This window comes from Dermacentor andersoni, chromosome 9 (assembly GCF_023375885.2).
Source record: "Dermacentor andersoni chromosome 9, qqDerAnde1_hic_scaffold, whole genome shotgun sequence".
In the NCBI taxonomy this organism is placed as follows: domain Eukaryota; kingdom Metazoa; phylum Arthropoda; class Arachnida; order Ixodida; family Ixodidae; genus Dermacentor; species Dermacentor andersoni.
Window position 1 is genome coordinate 8,337,843 of NC_092822.1, and position 12,489 is coordinate 8,350,331.

Sequence of the window (12,489 nt, forward strand, 5' to 3'; positions counted from 1 at the left end):
GAGTTGAATGCATTTTAGAGCCAATGAACAGACAACATAATCTTGAGGCTAAAGGATTCGTGTCAGCACTTCTTTGTTGTATGAGAAATCACATTATTTTTATAAATACAACAGCCAGCAAAGTGGAAGAGCTTACATATGCTTGCAGATCCAACACAAAGGGAGCTTGATTACCTCACACATACAGACAATGGCATTCACTGGGTAAGTCACCATCCTTCCAGTTCTTTATTGCTCTAATTTTTCCTGCGATCCAGTCCTTTAGCATCCGATTTGTTCTCCTGTATTATGTCCGCACATAAGACACATGCAAAGTGTGTTAGCAGTCAGCACTCGGCTACTGGCCTTTATACTTTAAGTTTTACATGCTGGGCTCCATAATACACGAGACATTTTGGTGCAGCATGAAGCGGGACAGGGAACACAGGAATAAACGGGGAAAAGCGCTTGTCCTCGTTTATTCCTGTGTTCCCTGTCCCGCTTTGCACAGCGTCAAACAGTCTCATGGAAAACGAACTAGCCCAAACCATCACCCTTCCATAATACAGAACCGAATAGTGCAAAGCTAAGCTTTTTGAAGAACTTGTTGCATTCTGGGAATCCACGTTCAAAATTTCCGGAGCAATGCTGCAAGCAACTCAATATGGCCTAGCCCTCCCACTCCTTGACGAGTGTCTCAAGTGACAAATTAATAGACAGCAACACATTCAAGCAGCAACCCTGTGAAAAAGGAACAATAAGGAGCGCTTTCTTTATTCAATATAAAAAGATACAAAAATATGACATATGCATTCACTGATCATCATTCTCTTTGGCACCATGTTTCAAGATGCGTGTGAATTCCAAATAATTGAACATTCCGTTTTTGTCTATAGGTGCTTCACGGAACATTTCGTCAACCTGCAACAGAAAAGATGTGCCTTACTCAAATTATCTGCTATAAACATGGATGTAAAACAAACAAACAAAATTCAAGGTGCACTTAGTAATTCCTACGTGGATGAATGTGAAAGCGTTGTGACCACAGCACGATGCCTATGCTCTTTCAGTCGTCTTAATTTAACTCTGCCTTAATTACCACAAATGGTTGTGGGTTTGACTCCCACCAAATTGTGGGTTTGAGTGCTTAATTAACTATATCTTGATTAACTGTGTCTTAAGAGGAAGCTTTAGCTCGGGCCTAACTCCGACACGGCCTATTCAAATACATGTAAAATGTGAAAACGCTTTTCTGAGCTAACCCCTGGACCGATTTTAATGAAATTTGTTGAGTTTGAGAGATAAGGGTGAACTCTAGTGACTGTTGGAAGCAGAATTTCGATTTAGGGCCTGAATCTTGTAAAAAGAATTTTCGAAAATTCAATAGTTCGACAAGAATAGAAGCACAAAGTTTACACATTAATAGCTCTGCATCAAAAACAGGTATCGCTGTTCTGTAAATAGTGTCCATTAGATCATTCAAGGTGGACAAACTTGCTATGTCAATTTATATCTTGCGTGAATTTGTTATGTTGTGTACAAGGGTTCTGCAAGAGCTGTACTTACATATTACTCAATTTCTTTAGATTCATGTGTAACATACCAATTTTGTCCGTTTTAGATGTACTATTAGATTCAATGCACATAATTGTGTTATGAGTTTTCATTGCTGTGTTACAGAGTTGTAAACTTGATGATGTCGTTTTATTAAAATTTCAGATTTTTGCTAATTTTTAATAAAAAATGACCACCTAAATCAAAAATCCGAAACCAACAGTCACTATATTTTAAGTTTTTCTTTTATATGCAACAAACGTCGCCAAATTTGGTGCAGTGGTTGCCGAGAAAAACAAATTCTCCTTTTAAATGTATTTAAATAGGAACACCCGAGCTAAAGCTTCCTCTTAATTAACTTTGTCTTTATTAACTCGTGGGTGTGACTTCCACCAATGGTCGTGGGTTCAAGTGCTTTAGTTAACTCTATATTAATTGACTGTGACTTAACACCAAAACTCGTGGGTTTGACTCCCAGTAGAGGTCAAGGGTTCGAGTGCCTTAAGATTAAAGGTCATGGATTTGACTCACACCAAAGGTTGAGGGTTTGTAGCCTTTTGTATATCATCATGTGGTCACACCAATGCCAACAACTACGCCAGATTTTCCACCTCGTGAGCCATTTAATGTTTTCCCATTGATAATATGCCACACACGACTCATAACAATGCCATTACCTAACAGCTGAACACAAACTCATTTACTGACAAAAGTGAAATCGCTCACAAGTCTTAGCAACCTCGCGAATTAATGTATCTTTAGTTACAGTTACCCCTAAACATCCCACATATTAACACCTAAGCAAACAACATTGTTTCCTGTTTTTTGCTATTTTTTTTAACTTGTACTTGCTGTGTATACCCTGTGAACACCTACCCGGTTGTCGCAATGTGACAACATACCAGTTCTGACCATATAAAGCCAACAGGCAACGAATCCAAGGAAAGCCTAGGGGTAATTAGCTGTGGTTTAAAGTGAAATGTAGAAGATTATAAAGAAAAGGGAAATGAAAGTGAGTGAAAAGATAACTTGTCGCTGATGCGGACCGAACCCACAACGTTCACATTACACGTGTTGGCTTTATACAGTTGTGATTAACAAAAATCGAGCCTCCTCTGTTTCCCTTCTTATTACATACTAGTTCTGAGCTTCTAAACTGGAAAGAGACACTCAACCAAGAGAAAGCCAGATTCTGACATGTGCAGTTGTCCAAATAAAACTTCTCGCATGCCGGCATCTCTCACTTCGAACAACGCTTTTTACATAAGTTACTAACAAGGCTGACCACACACTAATGGTGAATTCGGGTGGTCAATCCAGTTCTTAGTATTGGGTTGCAATACGTGCCAGATCCAAGTCAGAGAAAGCATGAATTATCCGAATGCCAGGCCACTTTTCGGAACAATGAGAGGGAAGGAAGTGAAGGCCGAGGGCAACTTTCAGCGATACCCAACTAATGCTGCCGCATCACGCAACATTTATAGCATCACGGCAAGTAAGGGCACAAGCCAGACAAAAAATGGTGGGCTACAAAAAGCAACCGCTACAGCTGCTGTTGGTTGCAAGACAGGTAGGCCAGCACAGGAAGTTTTTAGCGCCACAATAAGATAGTGTCACTGCTTGCCTCTCGACTCAAAAGTAGAACTGAAGGCACTGCTAACAAACATTGCCACGTCGCCAACAGTGACCCGAGGCATACAAAGCATAACAGCACAATTACAAAGCCATATAAACGGCCGAGCCGACACTGGCAAAAGCGCGGTGATGGAAGATTGCATAGCGCTCGCGCAAACCGGCCAAATCTCGCAATCGCTCCATTGTCAGTGGGAGCATTTCTGCGTTCTGAGTACAGTGATCTGAAAGAACCAACCAAATTTAGCCAGAGCGCCACTTCACAGCCACTCGAACAAGATGACTACTCTGGAGCACTCTGAAATGACCACCTAAAGTCACCATAAGAAACTTGCATGGCTGCAACCATTCAAGCGCACTAATTGCACTTCTCATTTAAAGGCTTTACATGCTGCCATAAGATGCAGGATGGTTTGCCTTGCAAGTCAATAAACATGCATTGGAAAAATGTGCAGATATAGAGACATGTCACATTAGGATTGCATTATAGCTTTGCACAAGAAGACTCTAAATTTCACATTGGTGAAGCAATTGATGAGAATTTCCTGCTTTAAGTGCAATTAACATATTTTTGTTCATGCAACAAAGATACTTTTATAAGGCAAGAAAGGTTTGTGCATTTCTAAAATAGTGCCTATCGATCTTGCACATTCTCTTAAGTATACAAAACGAATGGAATGGACGTTTCTGGTTCCTTAAAGGAGTACCTACTGACATGGCATTTTCATGTAATTTTATTGTGTCTAGATGAAGGTCGAAACCATAAAAAAATAATGGCAAGCATCAGAGACCTCTAAAGTATTTACTAATGCTTGTTTCAATCAACCAACGGTACGCAAGAGGTGGATGTGTCGTGATACATTGGCTTGCTTTGTTCCTGAAACTGCTATGGTCGACACATGCAAGCGCAGGACCCCTGTCTGTATTTTATGGGCAACATTGTCATCATGCCTAGCTTTATTGCTAGACGCCAGCAAATTCTGCATGTCACAATAACATCAATGACACCTCGGCGGCATTTCAAGATGAGTGTTAATATCAAAATTTAATTTGATACCATACACCAAGTGTTTCCCAACCTTCATACAGGCAAGTGTCATCCCCTTAAACTGGATTCACACTATGGACATGATCGCGGACAAATCAGTCATGTGACATGCGAAATGCATTAGATTACTTTACAGCTGGCATTCACACAACAGAGCGACAGAGTGAAAGTGAGGACGGAGCAACCTTCACATGGGCAATGGTGACAGAGCAAAAGTGATGGAGCCCAAAATTCCAAGGGTGATTTGGCTTTATGCAGTATCGTGAAGTGCCGACCGAGGGAGCCCCGCGGGAATGGGTGATATATCATCATGTGATTGCAATCCACAAATTAAAATTGCAATTTCCTTCATTGTGTGAATAAGCCTTCATATGTGAGAAGTGTGTTTTAGAGATCATATATTAAAGACATGTCAGCACTCCTTCAAGGTCTTATATTTAAAGGGGCCCTGAACCACTTTTTGTCAAAGTTGAAAAATGCATTTGAAGGTAACTTAGGCTATTTCAGAAATACTTTGCCGCAAGAAGTGCTTCAATGTGTTCAGCAGAAGTGGAGTTATTGGAAATGAAACATCCCCATCGCAGTGCTGGATGTGCCCACAACCGGAGCTCCGCCTACTGAACGTCGCTGTGGCTCAAAGTTCGAATTTGATTTTGGACGTTCATGTAGATGCCACTACTTCTGATTTGGTGCCTACAACGTGCCAAATGTGGTCGTCCTCAGCAAGCCGCAGTTCACTCAGCCAGTGGACTTGTCACAGCACCCCACCGTGGTCGCAGTATCTACACTACATAGCAGACCGCAGCTGCATGCTACTGTAGTGCGTATGTGCAGCGCTTGCTTTGTGCACAACAAGGCTTGAGTGCGCGCTCACGCTCATATGCTCCAGTCTGGCCATTTTACATGGTGCGGACCGGCTTTGTCCTGCACCAGCTTGACCAATGGATAGTAGCCACATCCAACTTTCGCATTTTCATGCTCTATCAATAGCTCAATACGAAGTGAAGTCTGCCAAGGCATCTAAACAGGAGCAGTCAGGAGTGAGCGTGTGCTGGCATGCGTGCGTGTGGTCTGACTAAGTTTAGCGTGGTTCCAGTCTAGTTTAGTGTTCAAAATTCGTCGAAATTAGCAAGACCCGACTGCTACGACACCTAAAAGCAGGGTGGCCAAATTTTAATCCCTATGCAGGCAGCCAAGCATCAGCAAACAATAGTCAGCTTCTTCTGGAAGTAGATAATTATTATAGAAATTCGAAAGCAGATTTTCGCTCACTTCAGCCTGTTTATTAAACTATGTCAATAAATATACACAGCAAGAGTGGGAAGAAGTGCACTGACCCAAACACCCTTCTTGATTGATGTTAGCTATTAACCGATAGCAGCCGCATATGAAAATCTGTTATGTTACGAAGTATCTAGAAAAGTGTGACAAGCTGGCTTCTGTTGAAAAGACAGCGTTTGAGAAGTGACTTCGTGCTCTCATTGCGAGCTCCATGCGCTGCACACAACTGGAAAATTTGGCTGAGATGTTCGTAGCAGCGTATGCTATCTGGGGACTGTGTTTTTTCACCAAGTGCGAGGGGACCCCTTTAAGTAATCTAGAACACATAAAGGCACAGGTGATTGTAAGTGCTTCATGGTTTCATTCTGACTAAAGAGAAACAGGCTTTTTTTACATCAGTTGAGCTGAAAAAAATAAGTTGGTGTTAGGCAGATACTTTTCTGAGATATAGAATATCATGGACACCCTTCATTTATGTTCATTAGTAGTGCCCTTGTTTCTGATGAACAAATCTTTGTCGTCTTCCTCTATGCATCTCTTCACGTCTGTAGTGCCAAGTGGCCGATACCAATTAAAGCATTGATGCAGCTTTTAACAAGTCAACAATGAAGAAATACCGAAGGAACAATAAAAAAGATTGCTATAGAACACAGCTGCCGTGCCACATTACGAGTAATGAGCGCTGATGCTTGGTTTTTTACCTAAATGGCACTGCATTGTCATACATTGACCCTGCACAGTTTTTCCGATACTGGGCCATAATGTAAACAATATATTGTAACCTATTTTACATTAAGAATAAAGTATTTGAATTATAAGTTGTAGAAACTTTTTCGCCAATAAATGAGAGCCCAGCATAAAAGAATACACCCATTATTTAAAGCATGACTGGAGTGTTGAACATGCGGTAAAAGGCGTGTAAAGACAGCAGTCTGGGCACATGCAGCATTGAAACTACATTTAGCCATGACCTAGCTATAAACATTTCACGTTTCGCACCTCAAATGCTTGCATGTGCATGACCAATCATGCACAGTCTGTTTATCCCTCGAAACGAAACGTTTACAACTACTTGAAATGCATACAAAACTACGTGCAACCAAAGGCACTACAATCTTCACATGCCACATGAATGACTCAATTATATGTGTGCATATTTAGCACAAACACCTAAAATGGTTCTTAACAAGCAAGCTGTCGAGGTGCTTTGAGTGATCAACAGTGTTGCTTCGGCAAAGAGGAATGCTCGGGTGTGGCGTACTTCCTGCGTAACCATTGTGAACTATGCTCCGTGGGATCACAAAGATGGGGGCTCGCTAACGAATCCTAAAGTCGCCTGGTAGAACTCCGTCAGCCACGGGTAAAGAACGACGTCGCGCACTCACATCCTCGTCAGTGAAACGGTCTCCCATGCTGGTCAGGAGCTCGCGAAGCCGTTCCTCGTGTATGCGGCCGACATTCTCTTCGTCGAAGCAAGCGAAAGCATTCTTGATCACGTCCTCGGGGTCCGTGCCCTGCAGCCGCTCCCCGAAGAGGGTCAGGAACATTGTGAAATTAATTGGGCCCGGAGCCTCGTTCATCATGCTGTCCAAGTACGGATCCGCTGGGTCCTTGCCTGTGAAGCGTGCAGCCACATTATATAAAGAAGCAGCCAAGCCCTTCCTGGCACTAATCAATGCGACACTCACCCAGCGAGGCCAACATGTCGTGCAGATCCTCCTTGTCGATGAAGCCGTCTCTGTTCTGGTCGATCATGTTAAACGCTTCTTTGAACTCCTGGATCTGAGCTTGATCGAACATCGCGAACACATTCGACGTGGCTCGCTGAGCCCGCTTCTTCGTGGGGCCCCTGCCTTTGGTCTTGCGACTCGACATGGTTCTGCAAAGGCAAGACAGTACATATCGCCTCAAATTCCGTTCGTTCAACTCTAGCGGCAAACGGCGGGCCGTGGCAACCGCCATAAAATATGGTATCACTCAAACGCTTACCTGGCAAGCCGAAGGCAACGATGAAAGTTTTCTTTCAGACGAAGTTCTGACAGCCGCACAGAGCCGACAACGCCCTGCACTTACCCTAAATCCCAGGATGAAGTATGAAGTCACTCACTTCGTCCGCAGGAAGTGGAAACGTTACGACGTTACTGCGCTATGGCTTTCTAAATGTGTAGTGGCTCACGCCAATAAACTGAAGCTTCCACGCAGAGACGTAAATCAAGCCAAAAAAAGCGCACAAGAAAACTTGCGCGCCGCCTATGCTAAGAAAAATTACAAAGTGAACGATTAAATACCACTGTCTCTCACCAATAGCGTTACGTTCTAATCTAAACAATCTAATTTAACAACATTCTGCACATGTTTGTAATCTATACTGCTAAACATAGGACCTTTTTTTTTTTCAGAAACCAGTTTCGACATACGTACCGCAACGCCTTTGTGGCTTGAGCTTGTGCAACGCGTCAACTGGCGTAGTAGTTGCACTAAACATTTATAGATAGCGTATGGAAACGACCGATTGGCCTAACAAGTGACGTCATGCATTCTTTCTCCTAACTGCAAAACCCAGTTGGTTTCGCTTTTAGTTTTGTCCGCAGCTGCTCGTCCGGCACAATGTCCGACGCTTTGTCATACTTCGGCGTTTCGCCTATGGTTTCGCAGTCTTTGCTTATTTGACAGCCAGGAGCCTTCAAGTTCTCGAGTAGCTTGAGCATTGAGTGCGCAACACGTGTGGGCGTATGAAGGCTCATTATCGTATGTCGTTTGTTGGTGGCATTTGGTGGCTCCCCGATGTGTATTTAGTGAGGAATTTTGACCAACGAAGAAGTGCCAATGAGCGCGCCTCTGTTCTGCCTAATGAAAGGAAAAATTGTCATCCAACCGACTGTAGCACGAAGCTACAAAGAATATCCACTCGGGTTTCGCAGACCGAAAAAAAGTTCGCAGTTGAAGAAATATTCGTCCTGATCCATGAGGGAAAGTACGCTTAATTCTGCAGCCTTCCCGGGGCAGTCGCTCTACGCCAAGCAAACCAAGTTGGTTCTTTATTCTATGGAGCAACTGCTTCGTAGAGGGCGTCGGGCTCGGTCTCGAACCAGAACGAATTTTAATGCGTTAGTCAAAGCGGAACCGTAGTCACAGACACAGACTCCAAAATCAGAATGCATGCAGCGTATACACCAAACACTCACAAATAGCGGAGGAAGTAGCGACCGCGCTAGCCCTCACAGATCACGATCGAATGTGAAGTCGTACGAAGCGACTCGTAAACAGCAGTAAAGATACGCCAAAGGTAGAATTTCCAAAGAAGCTCTGGCCATTCTGGCCAAAGCGGACAGTTCCAAAACCGCGAGCTCGAGGATCGTATGGTTCCCCGCGCACGTCACCACGGAAGGCGACGCGCTACGAGACGGCGCACCGGACCGCACGAGACATTACCCGCCGCGCCGAACAGGTCAACGCCTCTCGCACGATAGCGAACACTCCTCGCGCAGAACGGGACAGGCTCACTAGATGCAATGACATAACCAGTGTATACCTAAGCACCAGAAGGATATACCCACCGCCGAGTCCCAAACTGAACAGGAGACAGGCCATCGCCTGGAGACAGCTCCAGACGAGCAGCTTCCCTAACCCATTCCATCTGAAACGTATCTTCCCAGATAAGCATCAGCACGACACATGCAAATTGTGCCAGCTGGAAGGACCAGTAACACTCAATCACATGCTGTGGGAGTGCAATGCAGTTATAGGAAGGATGGCAGTTGCTCCGGAGAACCTGTCGTCGAGGTGGGCCGCCACTCTGCGCAGCTCAGACCTCTGCATCCAGACGTGGGCAGTCCAGCAAGCCCGTGAGGCGGCGTTGAGGCAGGGCCTTGACGTTCCCCCGTGGGAGACCCAGCCCGGGTGGAGTTAACCTGGCCAGACATACAATAAAGTTGTACCCATCCATCCGTCGATCCAAGAGGAAGAACGTGTGTGTAAAGTGGGAAGCTGGTCATGTGGTAGAGGTAGAGAGGGGAGCCATTCTTGATTATATATATATATATATATATATATATATATATATATATATATATATATATAGTGCAACTGACGGTGGTTTTATGGTGGTTTGATGTGGGCACTACACTCCTCGAAGAGGCAGTATGTGTGTCAAGCGAGCTCCTGAACAACACTTGGCAATGCGGTGAACGCGGTTTAAGAGGAAGCTTTAGCTCGGGCCCAACTCCGACGTGGCCTATTCAAGTACATGTAAAATGCAAAAATGCTTTTCTAAGATAACCCCTGGACCGATTTTAATGAAATTTGTTGTATTTGAGAGAAAGCTAAATTCTAGTGACTGTTGGAAGTGGAATTTCGATTTAGGGCCTGAATTTTGTTATCAGAATTTTCAAAAATTTAAAGTTCGGAAAAGATAGAAGCACGAAGTTTACAAATTAATAGCTCTCCATCAAGAACAGCTATCGTGATTCTGTAAACGGCGTTCATTAGATCATTCAAAGCGGACAAATTCAATATGTCAATTTATATATTACGCAATTTTTTTACGTTGTGTACCAGGATTCTGCAAAAGCTGTATTACCATATTACTAAATTTTCTGAGATTCATGTGTAAAATATCAATTTTGTCTGCGTTAGATGCACTATCAGATGCGATGCACAGAACTGTGATATCATATTTTATTGCTAACTTACAGAGCTGTAAATTTGATAGCTTCGTTTTCTGAAAATTTGCGATTTTAGCCAATTTTTTGTAAATAATTGAAGACCTAAATCAAAAATTCCAACCGAACAGTCACCAGATTTTAAGTTTTCCTTTTAAATGCAACAAACCTTGTCAAGTTTGGTGGAGTGGTTGCCAATTCAGGCCTAAATCTAAAATCCGCTTACAACAGTCACTAGAATTTAACTTTCTCTTTCAAATGCAACAAATTTCATTAAATTCTGTCCAGGGGTTATCTCAGAAAAGTGTTCTTGCGTTTTACATGTATTTGAATAGGCCACGTCGGAGTCTGGCCCGAGCTAAAGCTTCCTCTTAATTTTGCCTGGGTCTGTTGTCTTCTGATAGCACTGCAGTTTAGGCATGATACCCCATTTCCGGGATTTGGCAAGTGAACCTATATGCACAATAAAGCGCATGTACAAAGTTTGAAAACTTGTCTGGCACAATCGCCAGTAAGCATATACACAAGGAACCAAATTATTGAGGCTGCGGTGGCATCATATAGAACAAGAAGCTTCCTACGTCACGGAAACTAAGGAACTCGATGGTGACATATCTAATGGTGACAAAAAGTTGGTCACCTCTTATAAAGGAAAACATACTGAGAGCTTGTCAAAATCTTAGACGGTTGCCTGCAAACTTACAAAATTTTTAATGAATGCACTGCTGCGCCAAAAAAGGAAAAATAAAGACTTGGGAGGGAGACTATGAAACGACTCTCCCTCCCAAGTCTTTATTTTTCCTTTTTTGGCGCAACAATGCGTTCATTAGATCCCAACCAACTCGCCCAGCAACAAGTTCTACTGTCTGCAAAATTTTTGCATGAAGAATACATAATTAAAAAATATTTGAAGCACCAAAAATGTGTAATTAAAACAAATATCTAAAATGTGCTTTTATTGTAGTCTAACATATGCTCAACATTTCCCTGTCATTCAAATGGATGCCTTGCCTTGCGGCTGCCTACGATTTTTTTATTTCGTTATTTAGGCAAAAACAACTTGCTATTTGAACAATTTCACCATGTTTCCATCCATTTAAAATGATGTGTGGTACTGTAGACATATGGTGTGCTTGGTGCCTTCAACGAACACACCACTCTACGTACATGTATCTGTTGATGCGCTGTGCTTGCGTTTTATTACTGTCATTGTGATGGTGTGCCAAATACGTGTGATGGTGTGCCAAATACGTTAGCCTTTCAGTTCATCTAAAGCTCCTCAGTTCACCGAATGCCCAGTTCTGAATGGCATTGCCTTCATCAAATGATGTAAATAAACCTTGCTTTTCAGCTGAATGAACTCCACAGGATCTTTATATTCCACTTTATTTAGGAATGAGAAAATATATGGTATACGACTGAATATTCGAAGGCTGTTCTTGTCAAATATTTGCATTCAATTCCATTGGGAAAGTTCGATATTCATACACCCCTAATATAAACATTATAATTGCAATATTAGAAATGTATTTCATGACTTGTTTGCAGAAATTGTTTTCCAAAGCACATAGACCACCTATGCAAACATTTATGTAGCTAGCATAACATTTCTATTAAAATTACATTATTAAATATTATATTACTAAATTTAACTGTAAAAGCCCTGTATAGGCCCGGTATACCACACAAAATATATTTAATATGCTTATCAAAGGCAAGTGGGGGATTCTGGCAATGGCCACCCAGTTTTTTAGACATCAATGCGTGTTCAGGTGACTGACACCTTATCACCAAGTGCTTATGCATACTGAATAAAAGAATTCTGCACAAGGGACATAATATACATTATCAGAAAAGGACTCTGCACAAATGTTGTCACCCCGTTACCCAGACAGTGCCAAATATTCTCAAGACATCCTTGCAGTGTCTGGACATCTTTGCCCTCTTACGGGCATCCTGAATATGCCACGAGTACACCATTACTAAAACATACACGTGAGGACATCCTCAGTATGTAGCATCTACAAGGATACATTTTGAACATGTTTGTGAAACTGTCTACAACCATTAATTTGTGGATGTTACAATGTCTCGACCACTTTTGTTCCAGCTATTTTGCATACATTAACATAATGAAATAAACACAGTTTGCTTAAGAGACTTGTGCCGCAGACACTGGTAGATAGATGTGAATCAAAATCACATAATCAGTAGTTGTCATGCACTGCTGTCCCGTGTTCTCCATGCAGTTTTATTTATCTGTGAAAATCGTGTAGCATCCATTTCATGCCGACACAAGATGAAGTATAATAGTATGCAGTACCGCAAACTTAC

At 42.5% G+C, this 12,489-nt stretch overlaps 1 protein-coding gene across 1 annotated transcript; it reads right to left on the minus strand.

Moving 5' to 3' along the window:
• Window positions 1-723: 723 nt before the first annotated feature.
• sqh (Myosin regulatory light chain sqh) lies at window positions 724-7,626 on the minus strand. The gene is made up of 4 exons (XM_050174681.3): window positions 7,484-7,626; window positions 7,183-7,373; window positions 6,880-7,109; window positions 724-900 (listed from the first exon to the last, which is right to left on the minus strand). The coding sequence occupies exons 2-4, from the start codon at window positions 7,367-7,369 to the stop codon at window positions 793-795; spliced, it is 525 nt and encodes a 174-aa protein (XP_050030638.1). The 5' UTR covers window positions 7,370-7,373; window positions 7,484-7,626; the 3' UTR covers window positions 724-792.
• Window positions 7,627-12,489: the final 4,863 nt, after the last annotated feature.

Excerpts from the sequence above, each read along its gene's own strand:
- sqh (XM_050174681.3), bottom strand. The coding sequence starts at position 7,369 with ATGTCGAGTCGCAAGACCAAAGGCAGGGGCCCCACGAAGAAGCGGGCT. Across the intron at positions 7,110-7,182 it reads CGACATGTTGGCCTCGCTGG|GCAAGGACCCAGCGGATCCG; the intron begins GTGAGTGTCGCA and ends CACGCTTCACAG. Across the intron at positions 901-6,879 it reads ACCGTTTCACTGACGAGGAT|GTTGACGAAATGTTCCGTGA; the intron begins GTGAGTGCGCGA and ends TTTCTGTTGCAG.